The 21114-nt window shown below is 39.6% G+C and overlaps 3 protein-coding genes across 3 annotated transcripts; 2 read left to right on the plus strand and 1 right to left on the minus strand.

The window, feature by feature from the left end:
* The first annotated feature begins 80 nt into the window (after positions 1-80).
* Positions 81-6345, plus strand: LOC139937991 (INO80 complex subunit B-like). The gene is made up of 8 exons (XM_071933313.1): positions 81-276; positions 1253-1451; positions 1769-1971; positions 2482-2624; positions 3271-3432; positions 4556-4612; positions 4887-5002; positions 5386-6345. Exons 1-8 carry the CDS (start codon positions 210-212, stop codon positions 5531-5533), a joined length of 1095 nt encoding a protein of 364 aa, XP_071789414.1. The 5' UTR covers positions 81-209; the 3' UTR covers positions 5534-6345.
* LOC139937992 (RPA-interacting protein B-like) lies at positions 6050-21062 on the minus strand. The gene is made up of 8 exons (XM_071933314.1): positions 20961-21062; positions 17565-17771; positions 17036-17108; positions 15330-15441; positions 14111-14174; positions 12464-12601; positions 11702-11816; positions 6050-6108 (listed from the first exon to the last, which is right to left on the minus strand). Exons 1-7 carry the CDS (start codon positions 21060-21062, stop codon positions 11787-11789), a joined length of 726 nt encoding a protein of 241 aa, XP_071789415.1. The 3' UTR covers positions 6050-6108; positions 11702-11786.
* On the plus strand, positions 7883-10431 carry LOC139938276 (uncharacterized). Its single transcript, XM_071933688.1, has 2 exons — positions 7883-8344; positions 8512-10431. The coding sequence occupies exons 1-2, from the start codon at positions 7883-7885 to the stop codon at positions 10429-10431; spliced, it is 2382 nt and encodes a 793-aa protein (XP_071789789.1).
* Positions 21063-21114: the final 52 nt, after the last annotated feature.

Consider the following 21114-nt stretch of genomic DNA (forward strand, 5'->3'; position numbering starts at 1 on the left):
TATTGAAACAAATTTCTGAATTAAGCGCAAGTTGATTAAAATCTGGATTTCATCAATGTCAAAGGTCAAGAGTTCAAAGGTGAAGTTTGGTCTGCGCTAGCTAGCTCCTCGAGAGATAAAAACAACCACATTTAATACAGAAGCAGAACCTCAATCAACTTGTTTTCTTCTTGTGACTAATCTTGTTTACTTAAATCGTTGTAATTGAGATGGGAAGGCGGAGAGAGGACGATCACTCTGGAGGAACACACACAAACATGGAGGAAGACAATAAAGGTAAGCCTCCTTCCGGCCAATTTTTTAAAGTAATAATTTTTTCAGTGTGTTGTTTTATTTTGACTTGTCTGTTAGTGTTATTGCATTTGTACCAATTTTGTGTTCAAATTAAGTTTTTAATTTTATCTCATATAAATTTTACAACTTCAATAGGGGCCTACAATTATTTAAAGTGCAGGTGATCAAATCATCGGCATTTACCAAAAAATATCTGCTACACTGTTTTATTTTATGAGTTGGTTTACAAATATTCAAGGAACCGTTTTAAATTTATTTAAAAATATTGTGATTTACTGATTGACAGTGTGAGAATTTAATATTGTCCAGAGAACAAAAAGTTTTGAATAGGATTTTGTACTAGTGACCTGTTAGGTACATGTAGGTTCGTGAAGATGATTAGCAGAACAAACCTCAGAAAAGTTTGTGTATGGCGCGACCACTTTTTCATTCGATATGAAATAATATAGTATCTAATTTACCTCAATGAGATATCCCTTTTTGTAAAAAATAAGTGAAAAAGTGGTGGCGCCATACGGAAAGTTATCCCAAACCTCAGAGTTAGGAAAGTTAGAGGTGCAGCCAGCAAACATAAATAGATTTTTTTTAAAGTAATTTGTTCCCCATGACCATATGTAGGGTTTGTTGTGGTACGTCTTGCATGGAAATGTGAAAGATCCAAGCACCCAAAGATAACCAAAACAAATTGCCAATTTGACATGTTTGAATTGTGTTGCTCCTAAACTTACATAAAGTGTTATAACTGTTGCATTTGTGTGTGACATGCCTCAAAACACATGTGACATTACTCCTCAAGTAAGGTTTTATGCTAATAATTATTTTGAGTAACTACTAAGCCATATTAATGTCCACTGCCTTTAAGTAATAATTTTTGCAGTGTGTTGTTTTTTACTTGTCTGCCAGTTAATAGCATAATAAAGGGATTTTCTCATATATTCTGTACTATTTTTATGAGCAGATTCTTCAAGCAGTCCTTACAAGAAACACAAGAAGCACAAGCACAAGAAACACAAGCACAAGAGATCAAGAAGCGACTACAGTCCGCTTCATAGCCCTGAACCATTCCTATCATCAGAGGCTGTCATGAGCGACTCGTCTGGCAAACCACAGCTCAAATTGAAGATCAAGATCGGTGGCCAGACTCTAGGGACGAAAAGGTATCCAGGAGGGCCTAATTTGATGCTAAGCAGAAATTTCTTTAAAAGCAGTATTTTGTGCTTAAAAGGTCTATGTACTTTTTGTGGGAAAAAAAACACAATGTTCACAGATTTACTTTTAACTTACAGTTTGAAGATAATGATAGTAGTTAATGATAGTAGATAATGATAGTAGAAAGCTCTAGTATATAGTGCTAAATATAATACACATCAGTGTATATGGGTAAACCAAAAATTAATATGCATTTTGTTTCCTTGACAATGACCCTTTTTATCTGATTTTACAACATTCAATCTTTTTTCCTTTTAATGCAAAGCTACGACAGAGTTATTTCACCACACTTCACAAGTGAAGAAGAGGAAGAAGAAGAAGAAGAAGAGGTGGAGGAGGAAGTTGAAGATGAGGCTGAGGAGATTGAAGATGAGGCCGAGGAGGAAAATGACGTGGATGATGAGCCAGTTGATGTCGTCCAAGAAGAAGATGATGATGAAGAAGAAGAAAGATTCACTCCATGGCAAGGTAAACATAAAGTCTGTAATGAGCCAATATAGGCAAAGGGATCTAGGAGGGTGGACTAAAGTTCTTTAATTTACAGAATGTGGGTTCAATCCTGGCCTGGTCCATCGCAACACTTGTGTCAGGCACTATATCATAATTGCTTCTCTCCACCCAGGAATACAAATGGGTACCGGTTCATCAGGCCAGTGTGTATATCCGGTTTCCTTGGCATTAGACAAATGAGAATATTTCAATTCCAGGACAGGATGCCAGTCAATTTTAGGTTACCCTCCGCTCTCGCCAGTATTCATTTGTACTCCTGGCTGTTTGGAGAGAAGCAATTATGATAAAATGCCTGACGACCCAAGTCTCGCGCTTGACCAGGCCAGGATTGAACCCTCATTCTGTAATAACGGAACTAAAGTCCACCACCCTAGACTGCTCTGTTGCACAGTATTGTGTTTGTGTATTATAGATTAAAAGTACTATACTAATGTGTGTCTGTTTTTGGGGGGGTTTTTTTTCCTGAAGATCAAACACCACCAGCATCTCAACATGGATCGGAGAATCCCGATGAGGACGAGGCCTGGCTTGATGCGCTGGAGGCGGGGCAATTAGACGCTTATGGTGAAATCAAACGAGTCAAGGATCCATCCTTACTGACAGCAAGACAGGTACATAAATAGTGCAAAAAAATACTGATTTATGGTCTCTAATGTACAGTATAGTTAATCGCCAAAAAGCTGTGACATTAATAATAAAAATAATAATAGCTGACTCTTATATAGCGCATTACATAACTAAAAGAAATACCAATGCGCTTAACAAAAAACAAATAGCAACAAATTAACAATAAATACACAAATACCAGGCAAACAAAAGGATTAAACTGAACAATAGGCAATAGAAAACAAATGGGATTTGAGCTGAGTTTTGAATTGTTCTATGCTCTGTGGAGAGCGGATGTAGCTTGGAAGAGAGTTCCAAAGTTGGGGGCAGCACATTTAAAACCAAACCCCAAAGATAAAATGGCAAACTTTAAAAAGACAAACTACTGTACCTAAACACAGATCAGGAAAACATTGCACAACGAAAATAGTTTAAAAACAAGGACAGCAAAAATAAAAGCTATTTGTTTGTTGTTGAGATTAACCAGGGTTGGAATTGGGCTTGTCTTGGTAACGGTTAACTGGTGGGAATTTTAAAAGGTATTATTCCTCTTGAAGGAAGGCAACAACTGGGAGTGCTGGAGTCAACAATGAGTTCCCAAGGCTGAGATTTTTTCTTGAAGTGATGGTAAACATAACTTTCTCCCGACAGAGAGCAATGTTACATGGAATGTCCGCTGAAGAAGAGAAGCAACTACTGCAGCTCCCTAGCGGTGCTAAACCACTGGAGATGACTGAAGAGATGCTGGAGAAAAAAGCTGAGAAGGCTCAGAAGAGGCGAGCACAGGCGCATAAGAAGGTGGAAGAGCACAAAGTAAGTTCTGTTTAAAGGGTCTATGCAACTTTTGTAGGACAAAAAACACACTGTCCACAGATTTACACTAAACTTACACAGTTTGAAGATAATGATAGTGGAAAGCTTCCCTGAAAATACTACGTGCTGAGGTGCTGTAGTTTTGGGGAAATGAGTAAAACAATATCGGAAAATAATTTTCGTCTCATGAGACCAAAGTTATTTTAATAATTTACAAACGTATTTTCATGACATTGTTTTACTCATTTCTCAAAAACTACAGCACCTCGGTAAGTAGTATTTGAAGGGAAGCTTTCCACTATCATTATTTTAAAACCCTGTAAGCTAAATGTAAATCTATGGACATTTTGAAAAGGTACCCAAATCCTTTAATTTAATAAAAACACAGCATTTGTAAGGCGCACTTTCTCTGTAAAACACACAAAGACATCGGTCCTGGTCAAAATGGATGTGAGACGAACCCAGTTTCTAATGGCTTGAATTGGGGGGGGGGGTTGAGAATCCACCAAATCACCTGACCACAGGGCTTGTGGCTCAAAATGTTTACTGGACCAGAATTCTTTTTACAAGACCAGAATCAAAACAAGAAAGAAAGTGTTCTTGAAAAAGCGCAAAGATATTCAAAAGAAAATTGATCTCATTTGTCTTTTTGGGTACTGTTTTAAGTATGCTTCATTATGTCATTACTCAGTAGAGTTGAAAGGTATTTCATCAGATAAATGTCAAAAATTTACGATATTATTTTTTTCTTAAAGAAATTAATTGACATAAGACGGCCAGACTTGTCCAGGCAAAAGTATACTGGCCGAACACCAAAACCTGGCCTCACGCTAAAACCATTTTATCTTCAGTGGTGACCAAGTGGCAGAGTCTCATCTAGGATTGCAAAAGTGCCCATCCCCCATCATTTTTCCCACACCCCGAACGATGTGGGACGTCAAACTTGGCCGCCTTGAAAACTCAACGTAGAACAGCACACACATGTAGTGTCTTTGCTTTGGTCTTTGCCTTGTTGCCCCTGAAATTGTAAGATTTAACCGATTACTGTACAGCTGTATGAGGTCCACTCAATGTTCTTTTTTATCTAAGTGTTGTGTATGATTATACTTTGTTTTTCTGACAGAAACAAACGATAGCAAGACTCCTGAAGAAACAGGACAGCAAGCTGAAAGGAATGAGGGTAATTAGCCAGTTAATTAAACCTTTACACAAACAGTTTATCAATTATCAATCTAATCTGCCCGATAACTTGAATATTCTATTAACAGTGCCACCAATTTGTAATCTTAATTAAAATAATGATGCACGCATCAAAATTACTTGATTTTTTTTGTAGTTAAAAGCACTGATTACAACCATTCTGATGTGTATTCCTGTATGCAATCCTGTCATATCCTAGAAACTAAAAACCCATCCCCTTACCACATTCTTGGTGATCGTATTTTTACAAACAGGCAAGATTACGACGTGGAGCTGATGCACCCAGGATTCATTACGTCAGCAACGTACACAGAATCACCATTTCATTCCCACCAGGGAGGCAGTACCCACTTGAGAAACAATCTGCACAGTAAGTCAAACAAACATTACTAATTTAGAGAGCTACATAAAACAACTAGAGGGCGCACTGGTGATGCTGCTTGCACAAACGAGACGGGACCGCAAGGAGACACGCGCGCCATTCTGCACGCGCGTTAAATATGAAGTACACGTTGGAGTTTGTGTTTGTTGAATGCTACGCGATGCTGTTTTGTCAACTTACAAAATTGCAGCACAAACACATGCTGTGCGATGCTGTTTTATCAACTTGGAAAATGGGCGCATGCTGGGCTGCGTATATTGGCCAGTGCGCCCTCTAGTTCTTATATATAACTCTATGATACAATCTGAACTAATTATGGCATCTTTAAAAAGTAGAGACCCTCAAATTGTTAATAATTTGTTCTTCTGCAGGCCCCCTAAGCCGGTAGCTTTATGTGGAGCATCAGGGTGTAGCAATCCCAAGAGGTATTCCTGCTCCAAGACCGGAGTTCCACTCTGCAGCTTAGAATGCTACAAGAAGAACCTACTAACCCATCAGCCAGTTACTTGTGCATCATGAATACACTGGAGCACTGTCTAGCTCCTGCACCATCGATTGAGGTTTTCAACACTGTAAAGCATCATTCTAAAAGAACCAGTCTTGTTTCTTGACACAACACTATGGCCAAGTTTAAAGAATGGAGAGAATTTGGCCATGGATACGCACATTGGCTGCAGTGGCAACATTGAAGAACAAGACTTTTTGGCCTAAGCCATTAATCAGAGATGGTTTGTGCAATTCACAATCATAGACATTAAACCTATGTTTGTATGAGCGAGATTGGCTGTTGCAAGCTTGGCATTCATCCCGGTATGAAAATTGCTAAGTTCCCTCGACCGGAAGATCATCTAAACAAAAAACTTTGACACTTGGCCCCCAAACGGTTATTAAGCATGGGCTTCGAAGATTTTTCAAAAGTGGTTGCTTTTAGATGAAAATTCTTAACATTTCTTCCTATGGGGGACGAGACGATGGTTGCTTTTCCTCAGAAGTACATACATACATGTACATAAATAAACTACTAAGAACACTTACCATCCAGTTTTACAAATTCTTCTTGTCAGTTACTTGTAGGTCTTGGCCTTAATATCCCTCTATCAGGAGTGAGAAATATCATGGTTATTTACAATAAACTTTTAAAATGAGTACAATATAAAACACAAAACAACACAGAGTTGGCATGACCAGTAAGTTTTCTTTGATTGCTTCAAGGCCCAGTTATGCGCATTTTATGGACTCAAAACCACACCTGTGATGTTTTGAATGATTACATCATCTGTGAATGGGCTTTCTAACTCCACCTTGCAAATATTAAAGCTCATGTGACAAGATTTGTATGTACAAATTGTAAATAAACTGTAAAAAGTAACAAATAAAAAATGGTGTCCTTTTTGTGGTTTTTATTTTCAAAATATGTATTAACATGGTTAGTTTACAGTAATCAACTCAAAATAATGTTGAATAGAAACAAATACATTAAATAAATAAAAAATTCAAAACAAAAATTACAAGTGCACTCCTTTGATTTGTTTGCTTATAGGCAAAGTATACATTTGGTTTTGGGAAGTGTTAGATTGTTTTATCCTATACGTAGATGTATACAATAACACTGATATGTGAAAACATATATTGTACTGCGTCCTCTTACGGCTCGAATCAATAGGCATTCTACTCTGACTACCGGCGGAGCACCAGGCTTTAAAACTTATGACCTTATTCGAGTCAGAAGTACTTGACTGGTGGAAACAACAGAGGACACATGTCCTTGAGCAAAACAAGAAGGATGAGTTGTTGGAAGGGATGAAACCAGATCCCTCTATTGACGAATACTTTAAGGCCCCAGATATGCCAAAACCCATCAGAGGGACCATGAAGAAGACCAAGTTTGAAGCTTGGAAGAGTGAAAACTCAGTCTGGTCGATCCAGGAGGACATGCTCCGTGCCTCTATTCCGCTCATTAAAGCAGTCGAAAAGATGAAAGATGCACCTGAGGGATTTCAAGAAGTGAAAACCCTTTTGACGTCCTCGGGCAGCCTTTTAGGGTCAGCAATACAAAGGGTATCGCTTTTCAGACAGCGACATGCCGACCCCTTCATTAAGGAAGGATACCTCAGAGATGTGACTCCTTCGATGGGCTGTATCCTGGGCGATGAATGGGCCCAGAAAGTAGAAGAGGAAGACAAGCTCAACAAAGTGACACAAAAGGTGGTCAAGTGTACATCAAGTACAACAACAAAACAGAAAATGGCTCCGAAAGATAAAGACAATACTTTCAGGAGATCCTTCAGCTACAATAAGGACAAATCTTCTTCATACAATAGTCGGAACAGAAACAACCGTGGGCAATACCATAAGTCCTTCAGCACTGGTAGACATGGGCGATTTGGCCAGAGTTATGATTCTTTTCGTTCTGAATCAAAGGGAAAAGACTACAACCAGACAAAAAAGTTCCAAGAAAACTAGTTGTCAAGCCTCCAGACACCAACAGACAACAAGAGCCCGATTCGGTAAACTACTATGGGCGTCACTATGCAGGAAGGATAAAAAATTATCTTTCCGAATGGGCAAAGATGACCAACGATCCCTTTATTCTTCAATCTGTAGTGGGTTACCGAATCGAGTGGGTATATCAACCGTGGCAAATAAAAGTGCCAAAACAGTTTCACATGAACGAGAAACAACGACTTTTAGCTCAAATAGAAATAGCAAATACATGTAAGTTGGAAAAGGGAGCAGTAAGACAGGTGGAAGATCGACCCGATCAATTCATCTCCACGATCTTTGTCATACCCAAGAAATCAGGGGGGATTTCGACCTGTTTTCAATTTAAAACGGCTCAACTGGTTCGTCAAATCCGAACACTTCAAAATGGAATCAATGAACATGGTAAAACAGTTGATTCAGAAAGACGATTGGATGGTCTCCATCGATCTAAAGGATGCCTATTTCATGATCCCAATTTGGTCCGAAGACAAGAAATTTCTGAGGTTCGAATGGGAAGACAAAATAATGGAGTTTCAAGTACTCCCATTCGGGTTGAAAATCGGCTCCTCGACTATTCACCAAAATGATATAAAACCAATCATTTCGCATTTACGACAGAGATCAATGAAAGTGATTATTTATCTAGACGACCTTCTCTTGATGTCTCAGTCCGAGGAAGCTTGTCAGTCCCAGAAACAACACATTCTACAGTTGTTCGAAAAACTGGGTCTATTAGTGAATTGGGAGAAATCTCAATTGATACCATGCCACAAGATTTGTTTTCTAGCATGTCTAGGGCACATGAGTGACTCATGCAGTATGACACTGAGTCTTCCGGAGGAAAAGGTAAAACGTTTGGAAATTCTGTGCAAACAAACGTTAAAGAAACCCCAAATAACTGCAGAAGCGTTGGCCAGCATACTGGGGAAGATGAATGCAACAGCAGAAGATGTAGTCCCAGCAACGTTTTTTTCAGGGGGCTACAGACAGATTTAATTCCCATTGTCCAAAAGGACCCTACGTACCAGAGTCTGGTTACCTTGTCAGAAACGAGCATTCAGGAACTGCAGTGGTGGGCTCAATGCCTCCGTCAATGGAATGGGAAACCAGTGAGATTACCAAATCCGGAAATAACAATAACATCAGATACGTCGACCCAGGGGTGGGGTGCCCACTGTGGGTCGACCGAGACAGGGGGACGGTGGTCTTTAACCGAGAAAGAGCACCACATAAACTATCTAGAACTACTGGCAGCTTTCCTAGCCCTTCAAACCTTTGCAGTGGACAGGAAGAATTGCCATATAATGATGCGTCTAGACAATTCTACAGCAATAGCATACATCAAGCACAAAGGAGGGACCCATACATGTACCTCCAGCCTCTCTCACCTAGCGATCAAAATGTGGAAATGGTGTATGCAACGGGAGATCATTCTTACTGCATACCATGTCCCAGGGATAGACAATTGCATAGCAGATTACCAGTCGCGAGTGTTTGTAGACAGGCTGGAGTGGGTGTTACATCCCCAGATTTTCGCACAACTGTGCCGTCATCTACAGTACCGTCCAACAATAGACCTTTTTGCCTCCAGACTACACCACCAGATACCTCGCTATGTGGCGACCAGATCCAGGGGCAGTAGCGGTAGACACTTTCTCAATGAGTTGGAGGAACGAACAAGCATATGCATTTCCGCCCTTTTGTCTCTTGGCACAAGTGTTGAGGAAGGTAGAGATGGACAAAACAACAATCCTTGTAGTAGCGCCAACATGGACGACACAGATTTGGTACCCCATGTTACTGGAATTAGCCATAACACAACCAATCCTGCTTCCTCAGTGGGAAGACAGTCTAACTCAACCCCATTCAGGCCAGCCCCACCCATTGAGCAGTTCCCTTCATCTAGCGGCGTGGCTGCTTTGCGGAAACAGTTCACAGCGAAAGGTTTTTCGCAAGAAGTTTCGCAAGTCATGCTCGACAGTTGTAGACCATCAACTCACAAACAGTATCAATCAGCATGGACAACTTGGTGTAGCTGGTGTGATAGAAGGGGGCTTTGTGATCCAGTTTCAGCACCTATAACTGAAATCGTAGAGTTCTTAGTAACATGTGAGAAGGACAAAGGTTTGAGTTACAGATCTTTGGGGGTGTACAAATCGGCTATTTCAATGTATCATCAACCTTTAGAGGGTAAACCGGTAGGGCAGTCAGCTGATGTTTGCAAATTGATGAAAGGTTTTTATAATCGAAATCCACCGAGACCAAAGTATGCTTTGACTTGGGAGGTGGACCAAGTGTTGCAATACATCAAGACTCTCCCACCAAATGACAGTCTGTCGTTGAAATTGCTATCTCTCAAAACTGTGTTGCTTTTGGGACTAGTAACACTGGGAAGAGTGTCATCTTTGGTGCACATTGACATCAGGGATTTGTGTGTTTCTCAAAGTGAATTGAGGTTCATTCCAACAAAGTTGCATAAGCAAAACAGACCAGGTAACAATATTAAGAGTGTGATCATAGAATCATATGAAGAAAAACAAATTTGCCCAGTGTATGCCATCTCGAAATACTTGGCACGAACTAGGGCATTACGAGGTACTGAGACTCAATTGTTTATCAGCCACATGAAACCTCATAAGAAAGTGGTTTCTTTAACGGTTAGTCGTTGGATGGTTGAAATGCTCAGTGTATCGGGCATAGATACTGATCGTTTTAAGGCACATTCAACAAGAGGTGCAGCAGCATCTTGTTCTCACAAATTGGGTGTAGCCTTAAGGGATATTTTGGAAACTGCTGGTTGGGCTTCTAATTCAACATTCAGTCAGTTTTACCAAAGGCCTACAGCAACCTCAGTGGTTGCAAAGGCTGTGCTACGTGGGGTGACTTCAAAGTCGCCTATTGATTCGAGCCGTAAGAGGACGCAGTATAATTAATGATTATGCAAGGGTACTTACCTGAAGTATAATCGTGATTATACAAGTCCTCTGGAGGTGAGAATCAATTCCCACCCAGTACTCAAGTGATTGTACTTGTCAGTATCCCAAGCCCTTGATTCTCACCCTCAAATGATTCACATATTGAGTTTGTTTGTGGATACCAGTAAGATATTCAGTGTATATAATTATGTTTGAGATTATGTTAACATGTTCTTACCTTTTTAGGCATGTTTTATGCTTACTATACCTGTTGGTTATTAAGTGTTAACCTTTGAGGTACAAGTTGTAACAATATTTTGTAACGGTTGAGGTTTTGCCTCTACATGTATATATTTAACTCTTTATGTTTCAAGAAATTTTACCCACCCTGTAGTTGTCACTAGTGAGTGTTGAGTGACCCTCCCAAGGAACAGGGCCTAATGAGAAGAGGTCGGAGTTCAGAGGTCAGGACAGGAAGTGGAGGTCATAAGTTTTAAAGCCTGGTGCTCCGCCGGTAGTCAGAGTAGAACGCCTATTGATTCTCACCTCCAGAGGACTTGTATAATCACGATTATACTTCAGGTAAGTACCCTTGCATAATCATTAATTTCAAAAGGTGGTTGCCGAAAAGATATCGCCGAAAAATCTGCAACGATTATGTCCATGCAGGAATAATAATCCTAATAGGAATACACAATCTGAGGACATTGCTGACAGTAACGCTTCTCAGATTCAAATTTTGAGCGAAAAAAATTACATCTTTTTACACAACCAGATTACTTTGAAGTGAAATAAAAAGGTACTTTTCAAAAGTTTTTTGCTATCGAATGCTGCTGTAGGCTTTTAACCAAACCAATGAGTTTTTATTGCCACTAATTTTAAGAGTGATTACCAAATGTATACCTTCCTTATTAAAGGAGACGCATACAACTTGTGAACGTTAAGTTGCTTACACATAGAATAACAATCATATAAGTTATAAATATAAGTCTTGAATATGTACACAAATCTTTACATCTCCTATCAACAATGAATGGTGCAGGTTTACAACTTCTCGGCTGACAATGCTATAGAAAACATGGAAATACTGTTTAAAGCTTTTGTGTTGTGACTCTGATGACCGAATTACAATTAACTTTCACAAGTTGGTTATTGCATTTGCTGTGTCTTTTTTTAAACATGTTATTAAAAGCTGGGCATTTTGGGATCCAAATGCAAAAGAAAGTAGGCACTGACAAAGTTAGGGTGAATCTTTGTGCTATGTGAGAGGGCAATTTTTTCAGCCAACCTTCTTTGTAATCTCTAGCACTGGTTTCTCTCAGTGTTGGAATTCATTTGTTCAGTCGCTGCATCGGTCACTCCAAAGGTTGAGTTTAAATCACAATGAATAGGAAATCACACATCTGCAACAAAATGAAAAAATTAACACATGTATAAATGTCCATAGTGAGCATTTGCCCTAAAAAGACTGCACATTTCTGTTTTCTTTCAAGAGGCTGTGAGACTTTATTGGGTAACTATATCCCCAATGTCCATTTTATAAACTTACCAACTGTCTTTCAATTAACCCAGGATCATGACTTACTACACCATTAGTTATAATGTGCTAAATAAGAGGTAGCCATGGAGGGGGAGTCGTTACACTATCGGAGCAATGGGTATAGATAAAACCCTTGCATATGTCATAAGCCAAACACAGTCCCCTCACTTAAGTCAATGAAGAGCTATCATTGGCTGAGAGTTGTGTGTGACGCGTACATGTGTGGGGTTTGGTAAGGGGTAAATTACATTATAACATTAGTGATTCCTGCAGCACTAAAAGAATAACAATTTCATTCGATAAATTTGAACAGGAAACTTGCACAGGGCCCACAGCAAAAGCACAGGGCAACACGACAAGTGTTGTGGGTGGCGTAGGTTATTTTAAGGCCTGGGCTCTAGTAAAATTGCCATAAACCGTGACTTTGGTAAATTGTAGCCTCTACTGCACGAATCAACTTATTATGCATGTTTGTATCACAGGGGACCAGTCTACATCAGACATTCATACCTGACAAGATAATAAGAGGTTGTGTGCATTGAAGGCATCGGTGATAGTAAACTCAGGCTGGCCATGGCATCTTGCACTGTGCTGACTCACTCCCTCCTCCAGCTGCTGTCTGACATTAGCCAGGGTCAGGCAGTCTTGCTAATAATGAAAGCAGAAAACAATGTACTTTGAAAACGAAGTATTCAAGAATTTATTTGAATAAGCAAATACAAAATCAAATACAAGATTGCGAATCATTAAACTTGAAGTATCAACAGCTTGCTTACACAGAAAGGGAAAAAAGAGGAGGGACACATTTTTTAACTGAATGTTTCTTTACTTGGTGTAGTTCAAAGGATACCAAATTTCCATTCATAAATACCTCAGACAGTTTCGCTATTCCTATTGGTGGAGAGCGCGTCACGTGGGTGTGTATAAACCTTTGTTTATGACCAGTAAAAAGTGTTGAAACATGGGCGTGACACGCGAGTTTGCACCTGTGTTTATATGACAGTTTCTCCATTCCTATTGGTCGAAAGCAAGGCCGAGACAGCTGTGCCACACCACGCGATAGGCACGCTGCGCACAGCATTCCCTTATAAGGAGTTGTTTACCCGAGGGCCTTGACTGGGCCTTACCATTTCATAGCTGGAGGGGTGTTGTGTTGAAAGAAATCATTGAAAAATTTAAATTTTTGCATTTATTCTACGTGTATTATGAATGGGAATCAAAGTGTGTTGAATCTGTTTTTAACTAGTGGTTTAAACCCGCCGAGGCCTGGTTCTTGATAATTTACCTCGACTTCGTCTGGGTAAAATTATCAAGAACCAGGCCTCGTTGGGATTAAACCACTAGTTGAAAACCTCTTCACCACACATTGATTCCCTTATTAAAAACAAATGGGAATCTTTTGAGTACTACATGGCAGCAGACTTACCAGGTAAATGTCCATTGTTAACGTCTACAGTAGTTCTGAGCATGGGCACATCCAGAGAACAATGGATTCAACTGGCAAGTCTGCTGCCACCTACGTAGCGTCACATAACTCCCCAATTGCTAAACAAAAACGATTCTAGTAGCTATGACTGCACAAGTTCAAACTTCAAAGCAGGGGGGGGGGGCTAGTTTTTTTAATCAAATTTCAATAAACTATTGGGGAAAACTTTGCACTCATGACCAAGTAATAGCTAAATACAAAATAATCAAGGACAAATAGTCAAAATAGTTTGAGTGATTTCGATCTTAAGCAGGGCCCAATTTCATAGAGCTGCTTAAGCCCAAAATATTGCTTAAGCAAAAAAATCCTTGCTTAGTAAAATCAGATTACCGGCCAAGACTCCACTCAATTGTTATGCTAAGTAAACAACAGCTAAATACCAGTCACGGGGAATGTATATGTCATGAAATTGTGGCCAGTAACATGTGTAAAATAAGCAAGCCATTTTCGTGATTAAGCAAATATTTTGCTTAAGCAGCTCAATGAAATTGGCCCCTGATCTTTAAGTGTCTTGCTCAAGGACACAGGTTTTACAACTTAGATTTGAACCCACATACTGATGACTAAGGCACAAGCACTCCAGTTCTATGCGCATGACAGTTAGGCCATCACACCATGACAATTTGTTTTGTTAATGCTAGTATTTGAATGACAAAAAAATTAATAGTTACCTCTGTGTTTATCCTTGTTCCACAAGAGCAGAAAATTATCCCTTTACTTAACATCAGAGGATTTCTAGAAAGACAAATATTGATCATGACAGTTAATACAAATTAAAAAAATATTAAATAATACTTTTTTAATAAATGCTATTCATTTCATTTATCAATTCTGGTTGTGAAGCCAAGGACTCTCAGAAAAATGAACATAATCAATTTACTAGCTAAGAACCCAATGGAGAGAAGACAAGGAAGGACGTTTCAGTTTAAGATGTAGGAGGAAAACCAGACCGAATTTTTCCAGGGACAACCCACAGTCAGAAAGGGACTGAAAACCCAATTCAATTAGTGCCCCCAACGTGAGTCCTACAGGTGGAAGGCCAAGAAAGATACTACTGCGCCAACCCGACTGTCCAAAACAAATAAGCTACATTTGTACTGTTGGTTATAAATGTAACACAATGGCAGTCTAATGGCAACCAGCCCCAAGCAACCTTGAAGAAAAAACATTTGCAATTCAGTTTCCCATAAACCTCTTGGTAATAGTGAGAAACTCTTGGAAAAGTGTATCTCGTGCTGCCAAAGTATTCCTTTTGTATGCCAGTGCTTTGATTGGTCCGAGGTGATGCTTGTCAGGTGCACCCACATCACCTCAGACCAATCAAAACACATGGAAAGCATATTTTGGGTGGCACGGTTGGCTTGTGCGTAAAGCGCTCGCCTCTCACCAAGGTGACCCCGGTTCAATTCCCGGTCGGGGCCATATGTGAGTTGAGTTGTGTGTTGGTTCTCTGCTGTGCCACGAGGGTTTTCCAGACTATCCGGTTTTCCTCCCTCAGGAAAATCAAACACTTTCGATCTTGGCTGTGCTCCGTGGTCATAATGGGTTGATGTGGCTGGCAGCTGAATGCGCCCTTGCATGCCTGCTTTTCGAACCCCTTGTAGCCGCGTCCTTCGCAATTCAGCTCTAGCTGCGAGTAAGGACGATTAGCCCCCCAAATTATTATTATATGTCACTGCACAACTATCCAATGAGATCATTGTATCCAATAAAATCACTGGTTCTCTAAAACCAATACCTGTTTTTTGCTTGCGGATAAAAGACAGGGGACTACAGTCTAGTTGCCTCCAAGTTGCCTGTAAAAAATTGTCTAACAACAAGGCGCTGTTTGTTGAATTGAATTAGGTTTTAGGTCATACAGCAGTAAACTCGGTATATAAACTCACTAACCTTTTGCAGATGGGGCATATGAGATCATCTGAGTGGAGTTGTTCTACTGTGGCACTGAGTGACGCTTCCGCTAATTGCACACTGGCTTCATATTCTGCTATGATGGCATTCTCTGACAAACAGGATGAAATAAATAATTCTTTTAAACACTTTCTTTATGATTCTACACAGAAAAATGTTTCTGACAGGTATGCTAATTTTTTGAATTATCAGACCTAACACTTAAACATTAAATGGTTTACGCACTGTGAAGGGCGCAATCTGCAACTGACTATGCCAGAAACACTGGGGCAAACCTCTTCTCTTGAGATTGTGTAAAAATGAAAAAGCTTGAATACTTGACACGGTCTCCTCATAGATTTGAAATGAAGCCCCCTGAATGCTTCCCCCGGATGTTACATGTATCAGACTCTCTACATCATTTCAAAATCTAAAGGTTTCTGGTCATAACAAGGGCCAAGTCTGAAATCTGTATGATGTCTGAATAAAATCTGAGCTTGAAAGAGTAGGTAGATCAACAACAAAACTGAAATTTTGAAGAATAAAAATGTCAAACCACAGGCCTGTTGTTACAATACAGAAAAATCCACAACACTGCAGTGCTTGTAGTTGGAAATTGTTGCCAGAATATATTTTACAAGACCAGAATCAGAATGAGCTGAACAAGTAGAGAAGATCTACATGTACTTCATTTGTGTTTACGTGTTAGTGTTTGATAATCTTGACAGAGAATTTAAATATAATAAATAAATACCTTGGACGGTTTGAAGACTCTGATTGGTCAAAACCCGGTCACGTGTGAGAGAAAAGTCACAAAATTTGGACAATTTTAGCCGTTTAATTCGCTAAAAAAGGTATTTATTAATGGGAATAACAGTGTTCGTACCCGGTCTTCACTGCGTGGTAATGACCTTGGTCATTGGTTGGTGGCTGGCGTTGTTAACGGACCTCGCCTCCGGCTCGGTCCGTTAACAGCGCCAGCCACCAACCCGGTCATTACCACGCAGTGAAGACCGGGTACTCGCACTGTTATTCCCTAATTAACACGTTCACAGTCAACATTTTTTCACAACGATATTACACATTGTAGGTATTTTATTCAACATAAAACACTAGACCACTGCGCATGTTCTATAGAGCTTATGCATTGACGTCATCCAGCCGCCAGCTTAGGGGGGAAAACAGTGACGAAACAATCGAGACGCACAGATTTGTATGCGCGGCGCACAGTATTGGCCAATGAACAATCTCCTTATGAACTCTAGGTGAGGGCGCCCTACTGAAATGACGTCATGTGCATAAGGTCTATAACAATAATAATAATAAAAGTTGCTTCTTATCTAGCGCTCAGGTCTGTCACCCCTGGTCACTGGGCCTTAAATCATTCCTTAAATTATCTCGGCTCCCTGGGGAGTATACAGCCTGTGCCGCCAAATGTAGCGCAATCAAGGCTAATCAATCACAATAACCAACTCTGCCCTCACAGGTACACACTTACCCCTGGGTGGAGAGAAGCAATTATAGTGAAGTGTCTTGCTCAGGGACACAAGTGTCACGACCGGGATTCGGAGCCACACTCCGCTGAATCACCAGAGCTTGAATTTGGTGCTCTTATCCGCTCGACCATGACACCCCTACTGTGAGTTTACAGGCACAAAACTAAATCACAGGCCTCATCAGTGCTAATTTCGAGCCCTGCTGCATACCTTCTATCATGAGTTCTGCTTGAATATCTTCCATTAGGGAAAGAAACCCATCCTTGTTCAGGTCCTCCATAGACTGTTAAATAAAATCATATTATGTTACTATATTACAGAGCAGAAAGTCTGACATCTAAATGTTGTAAACTTGTTTAAGGGTCAGTCCAACAGTTTAACCCTCTGAAAGCAATGATTCTAACATTGGGTACCAGCAAGGAGAATGCCGACAAGGATTTAAACGTTAGTCCTTGTAATGATTATGTCATGATGCCTTTAAAAGGAATTATTGTATCTCTTAAGATTTGGCGATGGCGAGAGCAGTGACAAAATATCCTCTTCAAGTTCCCCAGGATTTTAAGAAGTTAACAACAATTCTGCTTCCCATGGTGTTGAGTAAATTTGCATTGGAACTTTGCAAGAGGCACCACAGCAAAAGCACAGGGCACCACGGTATATACTGTGGGCTAATTCGAGACCTGTTCTGCATTAGAAAATTTGTTTTTGTTCAACCCCAAACTAGTCAAAATTTACTCACATCATCTGGATTGCAACCATGGGTGGTTTTCATCTCCACACTGGCCTGTCTGTGTTCCCATTGCATCAGCTTCCATTCCTCTGCCATAACCTCACTGACCACTGAGCCTCGTCCAGGGCTAATGGCCCCTGGGGAGGATCCATCAACCCCACTACGGAACTTCTGTAGGAGATTCTCTCTACTGTTGCGAAGTCGTTGAAAACATCGCTGTAGAAGCCATCAGAAAAAAAAGAAACATAATAGAAATTTTTCTTTTATTTCTTAAAAAAAATGTCAAACTACAAGTATTTTTGTGTAGGCCTATAGTATAAAAACATAGCTTTATGACCCTTTTTGCACTGGGTGTTAGATAAAACGATGTGTTTTACCTTTCAAAAGTCAGATAAGCTGCATCTAATACGCAGAAAACTACAGCATTATCTGTTTAGAAATTTCAGGATGCTATGTCAGATTTTTGGCCGATTTGACCCAAAAATTTTGATTTAAAATTCAATAGGTATTTTGATGGGGGTCGAGAAAGTTACAAGCTTTCATTTGAGCCATTGCTCGAAAAAAGTAGCAGTGAAATAAAGTGTTAAAAATTGGTTTTTGTCGGGATCCCGACAATATATCATGTGACCAATTCTTATGTGTTTAATAAGAAACGTTTTAAATTTTTGTCATGGTTCCTGACCATTAAAAGTAAAAGTTCAACTTTTTTTGTTAGAGCCGGTGATACTCTTTGAAATACCATTCACTTAAAAAAATCTAGTATTTCTAATGTTTGGGACTTTGGGGCCAAAAATCTGACATAGCATCTTTAACACATATTCGTTCTTTTAATCATATTTATTTTGTTTTCTAGAATTTCTATGCTCGAAATAATAAACAGAGTTTGCATGTTAATTCAAATTTCTTCTCGTAGTCGTTGTCAACTTCTTGAGGGTGACTGCTCTATATTCCGACATCCCTATGTTCCCACACCCCTACAATGTATGTTCCGACACCCCTATGTTCCGACAACTCAACCTATATCAAATAATAAACCACAAGGAAAACTGACTGGGTACATTGGCGGACTTTTTTCGAGCAATGGCTCAAATGAAAGCTTGTAACTTTCTCGAGCCCCATCAAAATACATGTACCTATTGAATTTTAAATCAAAATTTTTGGGTCAAATCGGCCAACCTATAATCCGACACCCCTACATGTATGTTCCGACACCCCTATATTCCGACACCCCTATGTTCCGACACCCATTTTTTCCCGACAACCTAAACACCCCTATGTTCCGCCACCCCTACACGTGTTCCGACAACCTGCACCAATATTTTGTGCTAGCAATTTTCCAAGAAAAACGGTGTGAGTATAATATTTATATGAAAAGTGTTATTCTGCAACTTTGGTTTAGTAAGAAGGGCTGAGTAAATGGGGGGGGGGGGGTAGGACTTGATTATTTGTTATTATTAATTGTTAACATATTATTATTACTTTTATTATTATTTTTGTTGGGGGGGGCAAGTGAAACTAATTACACATCGGCGCAATAAACGCAGGGGAGAGTTGTAATTTTTTTAAATTGAAGGCTCATGTCAGGGACACGCATCTAACAAAGAAAATTGTAAAGTACCGAGCATTTTCTTGTGAGCTAGCTTACCCTGGGAGCCATAACTCATGTTTATACAGTCGTTTGACCAGTTCGGGATCACTTTTTGAATTTACATTGTTTTTTGTTGCAATCTCTTTGATATCTTAAACAAAAAAGTTTATCGGTTTACCTAAACATGTCATAAAACTCACCAAGTATTCACTGACGAAAAAATATTGGTTCTTTTGAAGAGGCTTTGAGAAAAGTATCGTCACCTGTTTGACCAGTTCAGGATCAGTTGAATCTATTCTGAATCAGTAGAGTGCCCTTTATTGCAAACCCATACTCCCATTCATAAAACTGTCTCTCAAGGACACAAAACTTTAGAGGTGTGTTGGCATGGACTTGGACTTCCTTTCTTTAGTGAATGTCATGCAAGTGTCCTCAATAGCAGCGCAAAAACCCAGCCACAAAACCCCAAAACAACAGCAAAGGCAAATGAAAAAGTGAAGCGAACCTAAAAAGCAATATTGACCCCTCCAAGTTTAATTTTCTCACAAAATAAAAAATCTACAAGAATTTGTTGAAGTAATGTTTCTCAAAATCAACTAAATAAACTTTCTACTGCAGTAGTATGATTTTACCATACTTACTGACTTCGTAAGTTAGTGCGGCACAATTTGTTGCAATGAGATGTTGAGTGATCCCGAACTGGTCAAGGGTAAGCTGCCCGCCCAAAGAAGATTTTGGGATCTTCGTCACCTCAAAAAAACAAGATGACTGCACAGTATTTACAGGAATGTCTTTTTACACATTCTTATCATTTTACATAAATATTTTTTGCCCGGGCACTCCAATTCTACAGGTAAGAAGTTTTAACAGTGTTTTTCAACCAACATTTTTAAACAAAAAAATGATAAATTTCGCAGACAACCTTCAGGAAAACAGCCATAATTTATTTGCTGATGATATTTGGCACCTTATTTTGGGGTTTGTTGGTTTAATGGGTGTTAATCTTCACATTTATCAACAGAAATTGGTAATAATGAGAAGTGATATAATTATTTGGTTATTGCAAAGTTGAAGTGATCCCGAACTGGTCAATGATCCCGAACTGGTCAAATGACTGTATTCACAAAACAAAAGCACCAAATTCATGTGTGATTCAATTATCTTAATTTGATTCAATCACTTTAAAAAAGAAATGGACAAAATTCAACTTATGAATGTTCAAACTTATTACCGGCCGAAATTCGCCGGGAAACATGTAATACAACTTGTGTTTTTGTTATTGGTCAACAGAGTAATATAATGTGCGAATATAACTTGTCGGAACATAGGGGTGTCGGAACTTAGGGGTGTCGGGATATAGGGGTGTCGGAATATAGGGGTGTCGGAACATAGGGGTGTCGGAATATAGGTTCAGTTGTCGGAAGTGTCGGAATATAGGGGTGTTGGAATATAGGGGTGTTGGAACATAGGGGTGTCGGAACATACATGTAGGGGTGTCGGAATATAGGTGTGTAACCCTTTTAGAACAACCCCGTTCTTCAAACACGGGGTGGACGTCGGAGGGTCGTGGGGGTCGAGGGGGTTTTAGAACAACCCATAAACAACATGTTCTTCTGTTTATTAATAAGGAAGCTCTCAACAAATAAAAAATTGGGCTGAACTCGACATCAATCAATCTGAATCTGCCAATTAAATTAATCAAAAAAACAAAAAAAACGAATGCCGATCATGCCGATTTTCTTCATCATGTTTATTCTACAATTTACACATTTTACAAAGAGCTTAAAGACAGTATACTTCATCACTGCTATACTTACTTTTCTGTATGTATCTCGCCATTGTGGGCTTGTATTTTTGTACAATGCACGGTGTTTTTCCATGCGGACAGAAGTTGGTGACTTTCCTCTGGGGGTCGCCATTTTGATTATGGCGGGTTCAATACGGAACTCTGGGTAAAACAAAAACTAAACT

The sequence above is a fragment of the Asterias amurensis genome, chromosome 6, assembly GCF_032118995.1.
Source record: "Asterias amurensis chromosome 6, ASM3211899v1".
Lineage (NCBI taxonomy): Eukaryota > Metazoa > Echinodermata > Asteroidea > Forcipulatida > Asteriidae > Asterias > Asterias amurensis.